The sequence below is a fragment of the Tauraco erythrolophus genome, chromosome 26, assembly GCF_009769465.1.
Source record: "Tauraco erythrolophus isolate bTauEry1 chromosome 26, bTauEry1.pri, whole genome shotgun sequence".
Lineage (NCBI taxonomy): Eukaryota > Metazoa > Chordata > Aves > Musophagiformes > Musophagidae > Tauraco > Tauraco erythrolophus.
In genome coordinates, this window is record NC_141490.1 from 7,205,386 (window position 1) to 7,227,675 (window position 22,290).

The following is a 22,290-nucleotide window of genomic DNA, read 5'->3' on the forward strand; positions in this document are numbered from 1 at the left end:
GTCTCCTTAGCCAGGAGATCGACGTGCCCGACGAGCATGGCGTGGGCAGCCTGGTGTGCCGCAGGTCTCTCCTGCGGGAAGTCTCGGAGCTGGCTAACGGGAGGGATGCTATTAGCCACGCTGGAATCCCTCCAGCTTCTCTGATCGGATCGTGTTTGTTCCCTCCGTGTTTGCCAAAAGCACCCTTATTTATTTCATCAGCTAAATGCCGAAAACCAGATGCCTGACTTCCATCAAGGCGTTTAATGATGATGATCATTGCTTCCTCTAATGCCGTGTCTTCTAGTGAGGGACGATGCCAAAGCAGCGCACAGCTGTTGACCGATGGGTGCCTGTCTGTTTCCTCCAGTATTTTAGGGTAATTATCTATTTTTGTGCTAGGGCTCCTTTTTTTTCTTTATTTTTGCTGAGTTGCAGGACGTTTCGAGGTGGAACGTGGCAGCTGTTTAATAGAACACAAGAGCCTGGTGAGGCAGATGAGCTCGGGGAGCGAGGAGAACCTCCTGCTCCTCTGTAGTGCTTCAGAACACCTCGTGCATGCTAAAAACGTGGTCCCTGCATCCTCTCAGAAGCAGGACATGGATGCTGCTGCTCTTTCCCAGCTAAGCTGTGAGTAAATAACACAGCTGAGGCTGCACGAGGAGTTTTTGGCAGATGGAGGAGGAAGGATGTTTGCCTTGGAGGTTTGTTTATGGTGCCCAGGCATGCTTTTGCTTTTCTAGAAATGGAAGTGCCAAGTTGAGCTTGAGAAGACTCTAGGTGGGGCACAACACACGTTGGGAAGGGCACAGATGTTGGGCATGTTGGGATAACACGGATAACACAGGAAAGTTGCTCAGACCTTGTATTTATGCAGGCGTGTACCTGACTGTTGTTCTGAACTGCCTCATTGACCAAGAATATGGATCAAGAACTTGACTTGAATGAGCCAAGTCGTTTCTCTCTGTCTGGTGGCTTCACCTGGGAGGTGAGAACAGGAGCACGTCCTCGCGTCCCGAGGTGTTTCAGGATGAGCATGCTGCTGTCGAGGCTGGCAAAGGCACTTTAGTAGTGCTGTTCCAAGAGGTGTCATGAGACCTTTAGGCTGAGACAATCCTATAGAAAACATATGTGCTCGTTAGATTTAACTGCGGTGTCGCTTTCCTTCTGGGAAGCCCTGTGGAGCTTCCGGAGGTGTTAAGATATTTTAAGAAACAATTAAGAATTTCAATATTGTTTTGGTATTTGTTGAACAAAATGTTGACACAACACACCAGGCTACTTAGATTTATTTTAACTTGCACTTTAGACTTCAAAAAAAAAAAAAGTATGAAATTAATTAGCAAATTATTTTGATTGCTTTGTTCATTTTTGCGGCAAGGAAGCTATCCACCTGGAAAATACTGACTGGCTGCAGGCAGGGGTGGAATTTATTGCCTGAGATAAATGGATCTGGGATAAAAGTCCTCTTTATTTTTTCATTTTAGCTGCAAAGGATGATGTGCTTCTGTTCTGCTCTTTGTGCCGAAGATCAAAAAAGAAGGAATTTTGCATAGGTGTGCCAGTGCCTTTCAAGGAAAAGTTCCTTCTCCCACCGTGGCCTTTTCCTCTTAGAAGCAGCACCTTGGACTCGAGATGAGAGCGATATTTAACGTTCCTTTCACAATAATGCCGGTGTGACTCAATCCCAGCGCTGGCACTCTGCTGCTGTTTTCTGTTCCGTGCACGCAGTCTCTCTCTGATCTTTCTACCTTGGCCTTGTTTTATTCTTTTTTTATTCTTTTTTTTTTTTTTTTTGCCCCCTTTCTTTCCCCATTTCTCTCACGAAGATGGCTTTGTGGAAGAAGCATCGTTTCGTTTTCCCCAAAGGTCCTGAGAGGGCAGCTGGCAGATGTCATATGCAGGGTGTCAGCTACGTTAAATGAACCCACTCAGATCACTGTAAATCCCTATTTACACATAATAAACATGAGGATATAAAACATAGAGGAAATAAATACATTATTGATTACAGCAATGGCGTGTAACGTCCTTTGGAAGGCAGGCGGTGCATGCCCATCCAGCAGCACTCCTGATGCAGATCTTCTTGCTCTTTGGAAATGCAAGTCAGTTGTGTTCTGCCACTCTCCCCTGGCTCGGTGTGGGGAGAGGAGGGGCAGCCCCCCATGAACGGTGGAAAAGTGGATTACAGCCTGATGTTGTCGGAAGATGTTTGGAGATAGGATAACGAAGTGGGATATTCCTCTGGGTGACCTGAAGCCCTACCTGTTGGGCATGTTTAGATTTTTGTTAAGCAAGCAAATGCTTCAGAGAAGATTTCCCTACGAGTGGAGCTGGAGCATTCAGATCTTGTTGGCTTTCCCTCTGCGAGCAGGTGGATCTCTCCCTTTGTGTTGAAGCTGCACCAAAAGAGAGGATTTTGTATGCGGGATCCCCTGGCCACGTGTAGGAGCAGAACTAAGGAGTGATGCAACATGTGAGGGGTGTGCAAGCACACAAGACAGCTCGTGGACTATGCAGAGAGGGGGATAAACCCTAACAATAGTCTTCTACTACAAGTAGTACGCGCTCGAAAACAAAGTGTGTTGGGAGGTGTAGGGGTTCACGTTTTGTTGGGGTTTTTTAACGGTGATCTGAAACACTTGCCATCTGAGGTGCCTTATTGGCAATGCTGGCCTGGTATTTGTGTTGCCGTGAGGAAGAACAATCTTTTGATGGTTTCTGAACTTACAGCTGACTATTTCTTCTCTTTCTCAACAGCTGGCACCATCCTTAATCTCCCGTGCAATACATGAAATTCATTCCCTTGTTTTATCTCTGGCTGAGGTTGCAGGAAAGTGAGGTCCTTGAGGCTTGACAGGCAATTGGAATAGGTTTTGCTGGGTTTAAATGAGTTGAGAGTTCAAACCCAGGCAGGTAATGGAGCGGTTCTCCTCCCCATGTTCACTTTTAGAGGATTGCAGACCTTGCTGCTCCTCGCAGCGTTGGCTCGAAGGCCAGCTGCTTGGGTCATAGGAGTTTCAAGGTGCAGCCACGCTAGCAGAAAGAACATCTTCGTGAAAACTGCATAACTTGAATCGGCATATGGGGAAAGCTTCGCCCCCCCCCAAGCCACCCCGACCTCGGATCTGAGCTGTTTGCTCACTCGTGTGAACTCTGCAGTGAAAACATATTAAAGTTCCCTTTTCCCGCGGCTTTTTTCCTCCAGGTATTTAATCTTGGTTTACAGATGAAATGTGCAGTGGAGAAAAAGATGCTAATCACACAGTTGCTGCACTCGGCTCCAGCCACTGAAAAATGTATTACCATCTGTCCTGGATTGGACAGGGCTGTGAGCATCAAGACGTTAACATCTTTGAAGCAGTGGCAGGTAGGCTCGACGTCGCAACGGGGCACGGCGTCGGGTCAGCGGAGGCCACACGAAGAGCTTTGCGTGGGGGTTGGCATGGGAGGGGTGAGCTTTGTAGTCCTCTCTTGGCTGAGGTCAGAGGTGAAGCAAATCCCTGTTGTGCTCAAAACTTCCGTCGCTTGGCTGTAGGTATCATCTCGGCAACTTTTTAGTGGTTTATGGTTTGTTTTCGTCTTTTTGTCCACTAGTCTTCCCACTTTTTGGCCAGGTATTGAGGTGGGTGTTGACTTATCCAGGAGACTGAAAAAACATCATGTACATCCCTACTGGGTCCCTTTCCTAGCTGGGAAGGGGGGTATGTGGCTTTAGATCATAGAATCGTTAGGGCTGGAAGGGACCTTCAAAGGTCATCTAGTCCAACCCCCCTGCAAGGAACAGGGATATCTCCAACTAGATCAGGTTGCTCAGGGCCTCATCCAACCTGGCCTTGAACGTCTCCAGGGATGGAGCATCCACCACCTCTCTGGGCAACCTGTTCCAGTGTTCTACAACTCTCATGGTAAAAAATTTTTTCCTAATATCCAACCTGAATCTACCTCCCTCTATTTTAAAACCATTACCCCTTGTCCTATCACAACAGGCCCTCCTGAACAGCCTCTCCCCATCTTTCTTGTAGGCCCCCTTGATGGTCAAGCTCTGCCAGGCTTTTACAAAACCAGAAGGTGAGGTCGGAAATCAGACCAGGAATGAGATTTCTCAAGCTCCCAGGAAAAAGGAGTAGTATCAAACTGTCTTGGAAGCAAAGCGGTTTGATTTTTCTGGCCTGTCTCTGCCCTCAGTGTGTTATTGGACTTACAGTTCAGAAGTACTCGAACTACAGCTCCCGTGATGCATCTTAAATATATGATTTGCACTTGGCTTTTTGCAAGAGCTGTGTTTCTCCTGGCTCGCTCTTCCTGGAGCAATACTTTCCCTCCCCTAGAACCATCAAGACCAGCTGAATCTTGGAGCACGCAATGGTTTCATCAAGTACCTCTCCTGTGGCTGTTTGCATGTTTCTTCTTCTTTTAAAAGAACTTGGGCTATTTTTTGGAAAAACCTCACACCTTGGAAAAACCCAAAATTGCTGAGCAAGGAAATGATTGTCAGCAGTGCAAGGAGTACTTGTGCCTCTCCTGCAGCAATTAGGAAACCCGAACGCAGGCTCGGCTGTCTTTCCAATTAAACTCTGGCAAGCTGGAATACATGATGTGATAATGAAGCAGAGAGTTTTGGAGCTACTCTGCTTGCTATTTTGAGGATATGGGGAGCTTTAGGCTGTCTGGCTGAAACTGAGCCATTGAAAGTAATGGGCTGGACAATCTCACCCCATTACTCTTAATGGGATCGAGGGAGCGCGCGCGCTGGGGAGCGGCGTGCTGACGCTGGGGGAAGCAGGGGAGCTGTTTTCACGTATCGTTCGAGTTATGGCCAACACTGGGGGGGAAAACGGCCCCCAGGCAGTGGAAGCCAAGCTGCTTGCAGTAAGTTATAGGGTTTGGCAGCAGATATGAGGAGTAGTAACAGGGAAGGTGCATAAAGGCGTATATTGGCATCGGCTGGGAGCTGGGACTTCATCTGGTCAAGGTGTGTCGTGAGGAGTAGGAGATCCCTGCTGTTTGCCCATGCTTTGGACCGTGTAAGGGCATGAGCAGGGTGCAAAGTCCCTTCCCTGCTTTACCTTCCTACCTCTTGCCTGCAATAATTGCATCTGTAGGGCTAGAGGGAGCATTTAATGTCGTGTGAACCACTACCCTCTTTTGCTGAAGCTGGTGAGTACCGTTAGCAAAGCGCTTGCAGCATGTAGATCCAGCCAGCAGAACCAGTTGCAGAAACCATGAGTTTTCAGGTCAATCAGGAAACCTGAAAATCAGTAACGCTCTAAAAGGGGAGCGGGTGGTCATGAGACAAAGTAAATATTGCAGGATTCAAGATTTAGGCTGAATGCTGCAGCTTGCAGCTGACAGTGTGGATGCTCAGTGTCTTCCCCGGACCCAGGAGAGGTGAGTGGTGCTGACTTGCACAGAATTAGTGCAGCCTGCAGCCGCTGTTGTGGTGGGATGCCTGCGTGGCCTAACAAAATCTGGGTGATGGATTCGTTTCTCATGGTGGGACCGAATCTGCTGCTGCTGGGACGTCGAAGGAACGTGGTCCCAACGGGGCAGCCATCAGCCTCCCACAGGCTGAAATTTCCCCCCTTGCTTTCCTTTCTCCTGCTGAGCGTGGCCAAAGCCCTCCCTGCCAGCACACTTCAATGCCTCAATCAAAGCAGCCTTCCTGCAGAAAAAGATGGAAGTGTAATGATTGGATAATCTCTTAAATCTTTTGGTTTTCTCGTCTTGCCCGTAATTGGTGCCTTGTTCGTTGGCGGAGGGTAGGGACCTGTTTTCCTGCTGCCCCTTCCATCTTAGCACCGTGCACTCTTCGAGCAAGTTTTAACGGAAGGGAAAGAGCAGGGACTGCAGCAAGTGCCAGGAATCTCAAATTCCTGCTCCCTTGGCCGCGTTACTCATCCGTGATGGTTTGGTAACGCCACCATAAGCAAGATTTTCCCCAAGATATTTAGGTGCTTCAGCTCCCGTTGAAATTCCTGGGAGGTTTAAGTAGCAAAAGAGGAAATAAAGGCTCATCTGCAGATCAGGGTCTGACCCAAGGTGACTTGTTCACGTCACTGGTCTCCTTAAGCTTGGGACTGATGGATGGTCCAGGAGGAGAAGGTGTAGCACAGACTGGTGCTCCACAGCAGGTCTCCTGCCCTCTTCTCACCTCGCAAGCAGGAAGGCGACTTCAAGTGTTTTCTCAAATTGCCAAGATTCGGCAAAGAAGGGGAAAATAAAATAGAAGCTGAAGATCAGAAATTTAAAAAAAAAAAGCCTTAGATGTGCAAGAATTGCAGCCGTGCTGTGAGGTAACCAGCAAATACAATTTAATTATAAGATGCTCAGAAGTAATGGCGTTTGCGAGGCTGGAGCGTGATTTCCCAGTAATAGCAGGACCGCGGGGTTCCCTGCCTCTCGCTGTCGTGGCATCCTCAAACGAGAGCACGACTGTGCTTCGCTGCTTCCCTGCCTTCGGAGGGGATTAAAGGGCCACAGCTCCTCCGTCTTGGAGAAGCCAGGGCAGTTGTTGAGAGTATCCAGCATGGGGAGCAGCTGGGTGATGGGCTCTGAAGGATTTGGGGCTGCTGGATCTGGAGCAGAGTAGATGTGACCTTCACAGTACTGTGGGTTTATTTTTAATTCTTTTTTTTTTTTCCTCTCCAACGTGTCCACAATCTGTCAGAGCAGCGTGGGGCCTTCCAGGGCTTGTTGTAAAGTGTTTCCATTGCCACGTTTCCCTCAGAGGTGTTACGGGGTGGTCCAGGTGGGCTATGAGGCTGGTGCACCTCCTGCTCTACACAGATCTCCAGACCCACATGGAAATGGAGCTCTCTGCGTGCCGGGGGAGCACAGATCGTGTTATTTATTCCAACGTGAGATGCTCTCACCAGGCTTCATGATAACGTCGTGCTGTGTGTGTGGCTAATGTCGCTTGGGTTGTGCTGGGACATGCAGGGGTCCTACAGCAGGAGCAAGGAGCGGTGCAGTGGGTTTTGATGAAATGAGAAATCAAGTGTTTGCTGATGGAATTGGGTTTTTAGAGAGAACACTGTGTTCTTAAGGAGTCAGAATGTGCGAATCTTGTCTCTTTCTCCCTGTCAGTTTTGGTCTGAGCTTTTCCATCCAGATTTTAGATCATCTTGGAGACTAACCTGGTAGACATCTTGGAGACATCATCTTGGAGACATACCTCCTGGTATGTAGGAGCACACCCTGATGCCAGTGCAACCCCTGGAGATGGAGCAGGAAGGCTTGCCCCAGCTTAGACTGGCCCCATCCATCTTCCAAACACCCCTCCCCTTGCACACCCCCCCCCCCCCAATTTCACTCAAATGCCACACAGAGCATGGACCCCGTGTGCTGTGGTGCCTGGGGCACGTGCTCACAAGGGCGTTTTGATTCCTTGGAGAGCTCATTTCATGGAGTGCAATGGGAGAGGCACCGCAGAAGGGTGTGATGGGTTTCATGTGTGTCCTCCACCCTTTCCTTTCTGGGAGGGTGGTTTTGTTTTTCTGCTGTATGGAGTTGAATACGCAGCTCCTGGTTTTTGGTGGTGGGTAGAAGAGCAGGATGGCTGGAGGAACAAGTAATGTTGCATCGGTGCCACCGCAGACCTTGTCAGGCAGCTCCCCGCGTGACTGCCAGTCTGAGCTGCCAAGCAGAGCTTGGGACTGGTAACAAACAGCCCGGGGCCATCGGAGCCCTTGGCTTGCGAGAGGGAATGCCTGGGGGAGACAGAGCAGACACAGGGCGAGGGACAAGGCTCAAACTGTCTGTTAGCCTCTCCTGCCCTTGCCGTTCATGCCCCGGAGATGTGAGGAGCTCCACAGGGTACATGTAGGCCATGGCTGGTGCAACACAACTGCTGGAGTGAGACCAAGACACGTGTGCCCATCGCCTGGCTGTCCTCTGATGGCCTCAGCAGTACATGTCTTGTCCTAGGGGGGATCGTGGGGATGGTGACGTGTCGTGGGGATGGCGATGTGTTGTGGTTTCGGGAGTTGACCTAGGGAAGCATCAAGGAGAGACTAAGGGATGCATGGGGAGGTACTCGTGTATTGCTTAAATTTCTTTTGGAGCCTCGTTCCTGACCTTCCTGCAGCAGGTTGCTGCCTTGAATTGTGGCTTGAATGAAGCAGCACGTACAATGGACTGCAGTCAAAAGCAGATTAAATCCCCAGGAAGTCCTTGAAGCGCAGGTCAAATCCATCGGTGAGGTGAATTGGCCGTAGCCTCACCAAACAATACAGATATCTTCCCAGGGATGGTCCGAGCTCCAAGGCTGCGGCAAGCCAAGGAGCTTCAGAGGGTGTGAGACAAGATGAAAGCATCTATGAGACAGCAGCTCTTGCAAAAATCATGTAAATCGGAGAGAAACGCGTGACCTGCGTGCTGCGAGACTGTAAAACGAAGCGTTGACCCTGCAGGGATGGAGAGGACCCGGAGGCGTTGGCTGCACATGTCTCCTTGATGGAGCCTTCAGAAGTAGGGTATGGAGGGAGCTGCGGGTGACTTTCCTGTCAATGGTGCCCAAGGATTCATGAGCATGGGCAGCCCCACCAGCTTTTTCTAATGCCCACGAGAGGTTTTGGCAAGATTGCATGGAAGTTTCTGGCTGTGTTGGTTACCTGACCAGCAGAGCTCTTGCTACCACAAGCAGGAGTTGGTTTGTTGTTGTTAGTGGTGAAGAAAACAGACTCTGTTTCTGCATAACTTTCACATGGTGTTTGTTTTTTTCGAAAGAAAACCAAAGGTTATGACTTTTACAAGAGGAAATACAGGGAAAATACTTCTTCCTGCACACGAGGTGTAGTTAAACTGTGGCACTTGCTGCCACAGGACCTTACCAAAGCAAGATGATTTGACTATTGGAAGTGTGTACCTACACATACACAGGTAAGAAAGCCTGCTTGTAGAATAATCGAACCATGGAATGGTTTGGGTTGGAAGGGACCTTCAAGATCATCCAGTTCCAACCCCCCTGCCATGGACAGGGACACCCTCCACTACACCAGGTTGCCCAAAGCCTCATCGAACCTGGCCTTGAACAGTTCCAGGGATGGGGCATCTAAGGTTCAAGAAGGTTCAAGTGCTGAAGGCCGCCTTGCTCTGGGATGGATCACTTTTTCCTTCGCTCCTTCAGACTTCTCTAATTCAGGGGAAGGAAAAAAAATCATCCTAAAAATGACTGGATTTGAGGTTTGGGAGGATTCTTCTTCCCTTGCTGGATGCTCCCAAGGTTTCAGAACCTTGTAAGAGGTTCAGAAAAGAAGCCCCAGCCATGGAGGGGTGGGGAGTACAGACAGATCCAACGTACAGGGACCAAAGGCTCCTTGTTGCCACTAGAGGAAAAAAAAAACCTCTTCAAAATACTTCAGTGCTGAGTTACATCTCGGAGGTGTCTTTTTACTTTTTTTTCTTTTCTTCCCCTTCGTTAGCCAGGAAACACAGGGAAATAATTCTCTTTGCTCAGCAGCGTGAATCCCTCTTCATCCTTTCCCCTTCTGCCAGTTGTGTTTCCTGCTAAGAAGCAACTTTTAATTGTCTGCTGCCAAGGCAGAGCTCCTTCCTGGGGAGAGCTGCTTTGCTGCTTGGTTTCTCTGGTCTTCCCTTGAAGCTTTTGGTGCTGATGCCTTTCAAGGCATGTGCCCATCTAAAGCTGTTTGTCCCGTGGAACCTGCTCCTGGGTCGTGGATGGCTGTGCTTTTCCCCTGGGTTGAAACAGGCTCAGTGAATATGATACTACCCAAGTTTTCCTGACACTTTCTGCTATGACTTTTTACCAAAAAGAATGTTTGGTTGAAGTTTTAAGGGCCCTCAAGACCTTTCAGCACCAGAAATTCCTCTTAGGGAAGGCAGCACATGGGCTGGCTTGTTTTGATGATGCTGCTGCCGTTTCTGAGCTGTAGATACGTGCCTCTCCAGCTTTGTTTAAGGCTTAACAGAGGTACTCTGGAGGGTTTCAATTTCAGGGAATTTTCCTTTGGCCTGCAAAGTTGCACCCTCCTCCCCAAGGTGGTCTTCACCCCTGTGCAGTAGCAAGAGAGAAGACTTGGCTGCTCCGAAGTCTTCAATTGGAGCCGGGTCCTGAACGGGGACCTGGTTTCTGCAAGCTCTGCACTATGTGCTTCCCTCTTTATTAACCAACAGGACTTCCAGGTCTGTGGACCATCGGAGAATAACCCTTCTGCGTGGTTGTGTTTAACATCTCGGAGCAATGAGCTGGCAAACACCTCTGCTCCATCTGTTTTCCTTCCATTGATGGATTCTTTAAAGTCAGATTGTGGTCCCACAGGGACACACTCAACTAATCCTCTGCTTTTAAGATTTTATTTGTGCAATAAATGGATGACAAGGTGGTTTGCAAGTACATAACACAATAAATGGGTTTATAAATGCAACTTTTCTGCAGAACACCATAGAATAAAATACAATATCACTGCAGCATTTAACACTGATCTCTGGTTCATTCATATTTCAAGCAGTAATGTGCCCATTTTCTCATCTGGGAAGCCTCTTAGGTTTTTTTAATACATTTTTATAAATTAACCAGGCACGGATTTAATAATAACTTGCATTTGTATAGCTTTTTTTCATCTCTGAGGGTCTTGGATTGCTCTGCAGACTTAACGGCGTAATATAGGAATTACGTGCCGACGGAGCCGTTTGCTCTCCGCCAAATTTGGATTGCTCAGCAACGCTCGTGGATGCAAACGCCGTCAAGGGAGGAAGCTTGAATCCCGTGCTCGTGGCAGGAGAGCTTGGAGGGGAAGGATGTGGCTTGCTTTATGGGGGCCCAGAGCAAAGTCCTCTGAAGAAGACGTCACAGATGTTTAGGAAACCTGCATGAGAAAAGCGAGATTGTTACTGAGCCTGGAAACCAGGATGCTGAAAAGCAAAGAGCTCCTTCTTGCATTTCTTTTAACTTTTGGGATGCATCATCACTGCAGTGAAGCCAAGAGCATGGGAAGACTCAGGAGATTGGGCTTTTCTGTCCATGGTGTGCTTCTTTAGCAAGATACCCAACAGCAGACAAGTCTGTCCACAGGGACAGGAAACTTCTAAGCAGGAGCACAAGGTTTCTCTACCAAAGCATTTTCAAGTGATCCAAAACACTTGGATTTGGTGATGTAGGATCTTCTTGCATCCCCTTTGCTGGCCAACTTAGGAACAAAGAGGAAGGTGTTGAGCTTCTTTCCTTGGAGACTTCCACAGTCTTTAAAGAGCTTCCACCCAAGTTCTTTGCTGATGAGATGAGGCTTTTCCAACCTTCTGTCTTTCCCAGTTGCCAGGTTTTGATGCCACAGATGCTGGGATATCTGGTGTGGAGGTTGCCTGTTCCCCATCCTGGAAAGAAAGTTTAGAACAAACCTCATGCGTATGACATGATTGGAAAAAATATTTACAAATAGCAAATTGCCATCTCTGTAGAAAGAAAACAGGAGAAAATGGAAACATGATATTTATGTTAATACAAAGTTTTTCAAATTGAATTTAAGAGACCAGCTGTTTCTCCTTCTCTTATAAGAGCTTAATTGGTATATAATAGCACAGTTAATTAAATACAAATCAATAGTTTAAAACAGCTAATTGATATTTAATATGTATGGGAAAATATAAGTTAGTTGTAATATAATTAACTCAATATTAAATAAGCAATGGAATTGCAATTATGCCTTTACAACAATTACAAAGTTTATCGTTCTTTAATAAACTTGCAATTAGACAGGATGAGCCGAAAAATTATTAAACAGGTATTATTGGGCTATTAAACATTTATTATCATTCCTGGTGGAATATAGCTACACAATAGTACACATTATGATTATGCTAATAAACCTTTATTACTGCGGTTTAGCCTTTACTGCACTGGTTGATCAGAAACTTAGTTCCCTCTCCGAATTGTGGGTGGAGTAATTGCCTTGAAATCCAGTAAGGAAATCCCAAATGATGGGAGCAACGAGGAGAAAGTAGGAGGACTTTATAGCTGGGGCCAGTGCTGTGACATCTTTCCTCCAAAACCAACTTTCTCCCCTATTTCTCAGGCTGTGCATAAAGATCCTTTTCTAGAAGACCTCGAGGTTTTATTCCTTTTAATTGTTTTATTTCTTTTAATTGGCTTCTGCTTCGTTGTTTCTGACTGCCCCTAATGCTGGCAACGTGTGGTTTGAACTTGCTTGTGCTTTGTCTGGTGAGTGGCTCTTCTGCAAGTTTCGAGGTGAATTAACACAGGTACTTTTGCATGAGTCAAAAAACGTACTACAGCTGTGGGTTTTTCCAAACAAGATATTTAAGCTCATGCTTCTTCAAAGCACCTGGGATGATGAGCTTCAACTGTAACTAGTTTAGCTCTGCTGGGAAAAACCAGTTGCTCTTGCAAGGAAACAGATGGGATTTGTGTTGGCAGTGGGGGATGTGCATGGGTTAAAACGTTCTGGTTTCGGTGGTATCTCAGCAGCCCCCCTAAAGCCAAAACACTTGAAATGCTGGGTGTCTGCTTAAATGTTTTGGCTTTAGGTAGCCACTAAAAGCCATGAAGTGGTGAGAAATCCTTAGGCATCAGAGTCATCTTGAAGTGTTTTACCTTTTAGAGGCTCTCTCAAGTATTTAAAGGTGCCTTTGGCCATGAAGATTTTTGCATGTTCTCACAAATTTATAGTATGAATTATTATAATGCAGTCCTCTTGTCTAGCTCCTTTCATCATGGGATATCAAAGTGGTTTATAAGCATTAATTATAGGCAAATGGGAGATAGACACCCATACCGGTGTGCGCCGATCCAGGCTCCAGACAGGTAATAACCCAGATTTCATCTGGATCCAGCCCATGTGGCTCAGCCCTGATGATCCTTCTCTCCACGCAACCCTTCGTGGAAACCCCACTCGAAGTTCAGCAAGGTCTTATCAATTCTAGTTATCAGATGGTGCTAAGGGAGACAACCTGTGCTGAATGTCCTTCAGCTAAAGCCAGCAGACCCTGGCAGTGGTCAGGAGTGTTAGAGTAGATGCTCTACAAGTCAACACCGTTCTTAGTGTTTGCAGTTCTCATGTGGGCCGTGCAGGGGTGGCATCCATCATGTAGCCTCAGTCCTGCAGAGCAAGAGGGCTGGTTCTCACTTTTGCTTCAGGGGTGGGAGATGGCTGCTGTCTACTTCTTTCAGCTAATTAGGACTCTGTGGATAGTTGGTTCACCTGCCCTGATTTGTCTAATCTTTAGACATCTACGTCTGAGTTAGTCACCACCTTTTATGGCCAGTGGGAGAGTTACAAACACCCCTGAAGTCATCCTGGGTAGGTGAAGTGAGTCACTTTCTGGAGATGCCTGTTTAGAATCATAGAATCATAGAATGGTTAGGGCTGGAAGGGACCTTCAAAGGTCATCTAGTCCAACCCCCCTGCAAGGAACAGGGATATCTCCAACTAGATCAGGTTGCTCAGGGCCTTGTCCAACCTGGCCTTGAACGTCTCCAGGGATGGAGCATCCACCACCTCTCTGGGCAACCTGTTCCAGTGTTCTACCACTCTCATAGTAAAAAATTTTTTCCTAATATCCAACCTGAACCTACCTCCCTCTATTTTAAAACCATTACCCCTTGTCCTATCATAACTGGCCCTCCTGAACAGCCTCTCCCCATCTTTCCTGTAGGCCCCCTTGAGGTACTGGAAGACCGCTATAAGGTCACCCCGGAGCCTCCTCTTCTCCAGGCTGAACAGCCCCAACTCTTTCAGCCTGTCCTCATAGGAAAGGTGCTCCAGCCCTCTTATCATCTTCGTGGCCCTCCTCTGGACCCTCTCCAACTGGTCCATGTCCTTCTTATGTTGGGGGCTCCAGAACTGGACGCAGTACTCCAAGTGAGGTCTCACAAGGGCAGAGTAGAGGGGGAGAATCACCTCCCTCGACCTGCTGGCCACACTCCTCTTGATGCAGCCCAGGACGCGGTTGGCCTTCTGGGCCGCAAGAGCACATTGCCGGCTCATATTGAGCTTCTCGTCCACCAGTACTCCCAAGTCCTTCTCCTCAGGGCTGCTCTCGATCCAATCACCACCCAGTCTGTATTTATGCCTGGGATTGCCACGACCCAGATGTAGGACCTTGCATTTGGCCTGGTTAAACTTCATGAGGTTGGTACGGGCCCACCTCTCCAGCCTGTCAAGGTCCCTCTGGATGGCATCCCTCCCTTCCAGCGTGTCGACGGCACCACACAGCTTGGTGTCATCGGCGAACTTGCTGAGGGTGCACTCCATGCCACTGTCCACGTCACCGACAAAGATGTTGAAGAGGGTCGGGCCCAACACGGACCCCTGAGGGACGCCACTCGTGACCGGTCTCCACTTGGACATTGAGCCGTTGACCACTACTCTCTGAGTGCGGCCATTGAGCCAATTCCTTATCCACCGAGTGGTCCATCCATCAAACCCATGACTCTCTAATTTAGAGAGAAGAATGTCGTGCGGGACAGTGTCAAAAGCTTTGCACAAGTCCAGGTAGATGACATCCATTGGTCGACCCTTGTCCACCGATGCTGTCACCCCATCGTAAAAGGCCACCAAGTTGGTCAGGCACGATCTGCCTTTGGTGAAGCCATGTTGGCTGTCACCCACCACCTCCTTGCTCTCCATGTGCCTTAGCATGGTTCCCAGGAGAATCTGCTCCATGACCTTGCCAGGCACAGAGGTGAGGCTGACCGGTCTGTAGTTGCCCGGGTCCTCCTTGTTCCCCTTTTTAAAAATGGGGGTTATGTTCCCTCTCTTCCAGTCATCGGGGACCTCGCCAGACCGCCACGACTTCTCGAATACAATAGCCAGTGGCTTGGCAACTTCATCCGCCAGTTCCTTCAGGACCCGCGGATGGATCTCATCAGGTCCCATGGACTTGTGCACCTTCAAGTTCCTCAGATGTTCTCGAACCTGGTCTTCAAGTACAGTGGGCGGTGGTTCATCCTCACAGTCCCTGCTAGTTCTTTCCACAGCTTGGGTGGTAAGACAAGAGGCTTTACCATTGAAGACTGAGGCAAAAAATTCATTAAGTACCTCAGCCTTCTCTATGTCCCGGGTAACCAGAGCACCAGTATCCTTCCGGAGGGGGCCTACATTCTCTTTGGACTTCCTTTTGTCCCCTACATACCTATAGAAGCATTTCTTGTTGCTTTTTATATCCCTTGCCAAATTCAATTCCTTCAGGGCTTTAGCCTTCCTCACTTGATCCCTGGTCACTCTTACAGCTTCTCTGTATTCCTCCCAGGCTATCTGTCTCCGCTTCCACCCTCTGTAGGCTAACCTCTTCATTTTCAGTTGGTCCAGGAGCTCCTTGCTCATCCACGCTGGCCTCCTGGTCTTTTTGCCCGACTTGTTCTTCGTCGGGATGCACCTCTGCTGAGCTTGGAGAAGGTGCTCCTTGAATGTGGACCAACTTTCCTGGGCCCCTTGTCCCTCCAGGGCCACCTCCCACGGCACTTTGCCCATCAGGTGCTTCAAGAGGCCGAAGTCCGCCTTCTTGAAGTCTAGAGTACAGAGCTTGCTGAATGGTTTCCTTGCTGCCCCATGGATCTTGAACTCCACTGTGTCGTGGTCACTGCAGCCAAGGCAGTTTCTCTCTGGGGTGCCACCTTAAGTAACAACATGGGTTCAGAGGGGACAATTATATTTCAGTTGACTAAGCATCTCAAGAGACATAACTTTGCTCAAGCTTTGTTCAACTGGAGTGGGATTACAAACATGACTTACTTTGGATAGATGCTGATCTCCTTCCTGGTGGGAGCTTCAGGTTTGGGAGCTGTTGGTCCTGAGCCTCTGGCAAGGTGGAGCCCTTTTTGGTGTTAAAGTGCTTTAACTAGTGGTGTTTGTGAGTGTCTTGGGGTCAAAAGAATTCTGTATTTTCTGAGTTTCTACTCTGATTGTGCCTTGTACTGTGAGCAGGAGGAGGATGCTAAGCCCTCTGCTGTGATGCCATGGCAGCTGGCAGTGTTGAGGAGGGGGATACTGCAAATCTGGGTATATACCCATATAAACGTGGGTGTCTTCCCTGCACATCACATCACAACACGATGAGAAACCATCTTCTTCCTCTGGACACAGTCCAGATCTGCAGCTCACACCCCGGTGCAGGAAGCCAAGGCTGCCGGGCGCCGCTCGCTCTGCTCGCAAGCCGTCACCGCGCTCTTAACCCTCCTGCTTCGCTGCCTTCCCCTCCTGCGTGCGGCACAACTTGACGCCGCTCCGGAGCGCTCCGTCGTCGGCAGAGGCGGGGGGCTCTAAGGAGACCACAGCCACATTAAGTAAACATCAAAGGGGCTTTGATCAGCAGGGCTCTGCAGAGCACAGAAGCCCCCGAGGAGCTCTGCAGGTCCACAGGCAGGCAGCATCGGGGACATGGTACCTTAATTTTCTCCGCTGTGACACAGGAGAATTTGTTTGAAGAACTGGAGCTTTTCGCTGCTCCAAGATGCACGCAGCCTACTTCTGGAAAAACCCGTGCTGAGATCTCGCTCTGTTTGTTACCGATAGGCAGGAAGCCCCATTAAGAAATCAAGGCATCAAAGGCACGCGCCTCCTCAGACTCTGGTGCTTTGCTGCTTGTAGGGTCACTTGCTTCTAAAGAGCAAGATGCCTCGAGCCAGACTCATCCTCCCTTCGGAGAGCCATTTCCCATTTTACTTTGCTGCCCACTAAGGGACAAAGGGATTAAAGAGTCCGTAGTGTTGCAGTGCACTGATGGGGAGGAAGATACAGCTCATTCCCTCTGCTTAGCGTAGAGGGGTGCTTAAGAAACGGGTGAGGGAAGGGATGGGAACCCTCTTATCTCTAGATCCACGTGGCCAAGCGGAGCAGCAGCCTTTGTGAGGCTGACCAAAGACTTCAGTTATGTGCCCGCCTCGCTGGCGCTTCACCTGAACGGTGTAACCGGCAGGATTTGCTCCCTGCAGCATTCCCATCTGCTTGGTCTTGTCCCCAGCCCAGTCTTCTAACATGGCTCTCTCTTCTCTTGCAGAACTGGGGCTCCCAGGAAGAGGATGCTGCCTAGTACTGGGGTTCATGTACAAGGAGAAGTACCGCAGGATGACTGAAGGTGAGCAGTTCCCTCACCTTCCATTCTTCCTTCCTCTTTAGCAGTCTTATTGCGAGGGATGGGGATGTACTACTGCTAGGAATCTCATACACAAGATTCCTCTCTTTTGATCTCTGGAACATCTTAGTAGGCATGGATGTGGGAAGCCCCCTGCATGAAGCTGCAAGGGAAGAGCAGGAGCTTATTTGTTCCACGCTTCCAAAATTCACTGTCCTTTTCTCATGGAAAGGATTTGAGACGTGGGAAGCTCTTCCAGTGATGGCTGCATCTGGTGTTTTTATTCTAGTTGGGCGGTAGTGCCTCACCGTGATACTTTCAAAGTACCAGTTTTCAGCGTCTTTGCACGTCTCGGAGGTGCCGTTCCGTTGCTTGTCAAACCCCTGCACTCTGGCAGAGATCTCGCTAAAATTTCCCAATTGATATTCTAGTCAGCCCCTAAGTACTTTATGAGCATTGATTAATCCATAGAAATATCATAAATAATTATGAAGCATAATAACTAAACAAAAACTATTTATGCTCGGAAGAACTGGCATCCTCGCTTCTGGTAGCTTCGTCGCTTGGCTGTTTTTTCTGGAGCAAACCCTGGTGCAGCACCATCCCTGATTAATGCTGGATCATCAAGGATTAAAGGTCTCAGAGCCCTGCAAGGTGGGATGTGCATCTTGAGAGTGTGTCAAGGAGAGTTTGGCTGCTCTGAGTTTACTTGGACGGCAAACTTGATCCAAGCATGGATTTAGTCTTTGTTTTGGACTTTGATTGGGAATTATTTTGTTCCTTTAGCTTGCATGGGGCGGTGTATTGCCCAGCAGTTAGCCACAGGGGTGTCCACTCTTGCAGGAAGCCCTGTCTTCACGAGAGTGGAAGGTGCCTTAGCTTTCACGGGGTAAAGCTCTCGTGGAGGCAAGTTTATGGCTCAAATATCAGTGAGAAGATCAGAGGTTCCTTCCGTTTCCCAGGAGCGCTGATAACACTTCGCAAGACTTCACCTCACGCTTGTTAATTACTGCATGCTTTTTAAACATTGATTAGAGTATGGTTTTTAACGGGAAGGGGCTGCCCCTCAGGGGGAAAGGATGGCAGAGTCTCGTCCGAGTGCTGTGAGAAGGTGCAACCTCTCTCCAGATACCTTCCTGTCCCTCAAGCCTCTTGGAGAAGGCTGCCTGTGGCCGTTCTCAGATGGCCAGGAACACCCTGGAGATGCTGGCAGGACCATGGGCACACCTGGGCATCCTGCCCATCCTTTGGGGATCATCCTTTGGACTCGCTTCAGAGGCGGATGTGGGCTTTGAATCCATCCGGGGGGACAGGAGCTTCTGTGAAGCCCCCGGTTGGATTCAAAGCCCGCGTCCGCCTCCGAAGTGAGCCCCCTTTTTCAGGCTGAAAGTGGCTTTGTGTAGAGAGAACAAAGAAACATGAAAGGCCAAAAGTAAAGGCTTTGTGCGGGGAAAAGGGAACAAAGCGTGCCTGCCTGCCGCTGTGCAGCCAGCCAGCTTCTGGCCCCTGCAGGCTGCGGGACCGTTCCGCTTAAAGGTACAATCTGCCAAAAAAAAAAAAAACCCAAATCAACAAAGCCAGGGATTTCCATGGCTACAAAGACCTCCTAGGACTCGTGTTTTCGCTAGAGGCCGTTAGAGATGGCAATCACAGGTGTCCGATCTCCCGGGTTTTTGGTGGATTTCGGTGCGGATCCACGTCGTATGGCGTGTGAGCCACGGGGGGGTCAGATGTTTGGTCACCTATAGAGGTAGAGCGAAGGTGTTTCCTGCCCACAGTACCTGAGCCAGCCTCTTGGGGCCAGTTACCTTGCAGGGGTAAGGAGAGAGACAGCTTCCCTTTTAGATTTTTTGCTAAGTGAGAGCTTTTCCTCTTTTTATTGCCTGATGGTGCTAATGAATAGCCCTATTAATAATGACAGAGTAGCTGAAGGAACTGAAAGCAGAGGTAGGCAGTGGGGCAATGGGATAATTATGAGGTGTGGGGTCTCCATCGTAGTGGAAATGGGTAATTACAGGGATCGTTAGAACCTTGCTGTCGCTTAAGGGAGACATCTACAAAATGCACTGGTAGGTAGAGAAGCACGAGAGGACTTAGAGGCCTTGTCAGTGTGGAGGAATCACTTCTTGGTGGGAAAGCGTTTCTCTTGGTTATCCCCGTGGCGCAGATCCGGGCTGGGCACTTGCAGACCAGCGTGGCAACCTCTCCCAGCAGGGTAAAATAAATGTTGTGGCTTACAGATGCTCTGTGACCGTGCCCAGCAAGGGTCTTTGGTAGCATTATGTTGTTTGTTTACCAGCTGGCAAGTGGTGGACGTCCATTAACATGACTGATTGCAGATGTGGGCTCTTCTGGCTGAGCTGTCCTCCAGGACCAGAAGCCAAAACAAGTGTCTGAGAACTTGCCTCGGTCAGTGTTAGTGAACACCCTTCAGTTCCTCATACCAACCTGTCAGGAAAAACCAGGTCTGGGTGAGGTGTTGGTGTCTCTCCTGGCTGGAAAGCACTGGAGCAGCCTCCTGATGGCAACGCCGGTGAGACGTGCACGGCAAAACCGATGTGGGCGCTGTGCCACGGCGGGTGCAATGCCCTCTTGCCATGTCCCCACTGCGAAGCCCCCAGCAGGAGAGCTGCTGGGTTTGGGCACGATTCGGGGCTGGGCAGCGAGAAGATGCTGCCGCAGCGTGGCCATTGTCCGCTCATCCCTTCGCCGTGATTGACGATCGCCTCGCCTGCGTGCCGGGGTCGCCGTTTGGTGCGCGGCGGTGAGTTGTGGGGTGGAATTAAGCTGGTGACAGTTGTAGACAGAGGGAGAGGGAGGTAGAGCTGTCTGTACCGACGGCCTTGCAATAAAGACGCTTTAGAGTTAATCCTCCACCATCTGTCTTCATTCTACTAATAACCCACTCAATCAGCTGCTGCCGACTGTTTGTTAACATTCAGAAACAGAGACATAATCGGGAGGAGGGGGCTGTTTGCTCACCAGGGGCTGGATTCTTCCTTGGGATCAACTCTTCCCTGGCCGTGGCTTGCAGACTGGATGTCCCGAGGCACGTGCCGTGCGGCGGAGGTGGTGCTGAGGCTGGGGGCCAGCTGAGTTGCTTTCCCCGGGGCTTGTGCTGCCCTGGCTCAAGGTGATTTCGGAGTAGAAAGGTGGGATCTCTGATGCTGGGTCACCTTAGTCTCCCAAGAACAAGGATCTCAAACTAACCTGAAAACTGGGGCTTGTTTTTTCTGTTCTCTCTTCCCCTTCATATTCAGTTCCTTTCCCAAGGAATGTAAAAATCTCTCCCTGCTCACCTATCATGCTTGCTCCCTGGCTGTCCGTAGCTGCAGATCCCAAGTTGGGCTCGCTCCGCTCTCCTCTGCGGTGGCCAAAGGCAGGTGTTCAGCTGTCGGTCCCGCTCCTGCCATTTTTCTTCTTCTCTCCTGCCTTTTGACTTCTCGCCAGATCTAACTGGAGTCATTAGCAAGCGTCACTGCAGCAATTATGGCACTTTTTGGCTGCCATTCATAAAGCTAGTAACGGGAACGATTAAACGCTGAGAGGTGTCAGCCTGCTCCTTCACCACCTGTTCCTGCCAGCCGTTGGCTGCTGGAAGGTGCCTACAACCAGCTCCCCGTGTGCAGGGTAGTGGGACAGGGCAACTCCCTCTCCTCCTCTCCCCTCCCTTTCCAGGCACTTCCCTGGCTCTCATGTCCTCCTGTGCAGCGGGCAGGTGGCATCTCTGTGGGATAGACCCAGTGCTCGGCTTTGTCACTGCATGGAGGGGAAGCGTGGGCTTCATCCTTGTGTCCAAGGTCAAGTGGTGAAAGCAGGGGTGGCTGGAAAAAGGGACAGAAGGAGGACTCGGCGCAGCATCCTCGTCCCGGACCAGCTAACGGTTAATCTGTGCTCAAGGAAGGACAAACTCCCCCTCTTCAGCTCTCTGCTTGGCTTCAAGCCCTGCTTTCTGCATGACCTGCACCAACACCATGGGGCAGGGACAGGCACAAGGCTAAAATCTGCCCCACAGTCTGCAGGCAGCATCCTCGGTACCAGCCACTGACCGGTGTGCCAGGAGAGGGGCGCGTGCCAGAGCTATCTGGGGCAGCAGCCACTCTCCATTTTTATCCAGGCTGGAAGCAGAACCTGATCTCCATGGCTTTCTGCATGCGAGGTGTCGCCGTTCACTGCACGGAGCACGGCAATACCAGCAGCCGTTACTGCAGAGCTGCAGCTCCGCATAGCAACGAGCGCTGCTCTCTGTTTAATTGGGAGAGGGTGTTGCTTAGCAAATCAGATTTGCTGGGTAATGACTGTAGAAATCTGCTCAGATAAGGGCTGTCCGTATGCAAGGCGGAAGATTTTCCTCTAAAGGCCGTGTGGGGCTGTCAGTCACTATAAGACAAACCTTGAGTTTTGGGAGGATGGAGGGTTTGGAGGCTTATTTAAAGACGCTGGGACTCATGCAAAGCTCTGATGGCTCTTGTTGGGGGAAGATGGGGGGGTCCCAGAAGGATGAGACTCATCCACATACCTTAAAGGTGGGACACAGGTCTGGGCTGGTCCAGAGGGGCAGTGATGATGATGGCCTGAATTGAAGGAGAGCCACCAGCCTGCTCTTTGTGATGGTTTGTGTGTCCACGCAGCCCTCGTGGGTTGCAACTATTAGGGATGATTCGGATCAGCCCCTGCCTGCCTGGTAGAACTGGGCAGCTGCCTGTTTCTGGCACGTGTTACTGGCTGTGGATTTGCGCTCGTGAACTCAAGCAGCGCAGCTCTGGATGGGTTTTGGGTTTTTTTGTCTTCAGCTTTGGCGAGTCTCTAGTCTGCAGCTCGGTCTGGGTTCTGCTAGGCTTGGGGAGAGAACTGCCTATGCATATGAAAGCTGTTTTTATGGCTTATAATTATCTCATACCCATCCTTAGAATAATTACAGCTCCTCCATTATTAATAATTGGAATTCCAGTCCTTGTCATAGATCACAAAATGGAGAGGAAGCTCAACCCAGGGTTTGCATAATGTACCTCGCTTTAAATTGAATAATTGGTAAAATGGTGAAAATCGTTAGGTTTTTTCCCCCATTCCTTGGTGCTGGAATTAGTGAGATATTAGTGCAATTAGCCACTGCTTCCATTTGAGGCTGCAATCATTTGGTTTGTAATTTAGAATAAATGTAAAAGCCCACTTGTGCTTCTGAACGGATTATTTGTCCTGTTTAAAAGTATCTAATGGGGTGGCTGTCATCTAAGCAAGATACATTTGACCCATTTCAATTTG

At 49.4% G+C, this 22,290-nt stretch overlaps 1 protein-coding gene across 4 annotated transcripts in view; it reads left to right on the top strand.

Annotated features, from left to right (window-relative positions):
* The first annotated feature begins 16,958 nt into the window (after positions 1 to 16,958).
* KIRREL3 (kirre like nephrin family adhesion molecule 3) overlaps positions 16,959 to 22,290 on the top strand; it is a 122,372-nt gene continuing 117,040 nt past the window's right edge. For 2 of the 4 annotated variants that reach the window (XM_086626826.1, XM_086626828.1), the window contains exon 1: positions 16,959 to 17,031. In XM_086626826.1, the coding sequence (XP_086482952.1) occupies positions 16,998 to 17,031 (34 nt within the window). In that variant the 5' untranslated portion in view covers positions 16,959 to 16,997. The remainder of the gene's footprint in view (positions 17,032 to 22,290) is intronic. The other 2 variants (XM_086626827.1, XM_086626829.1) reach the window with 1 other exon arrangement.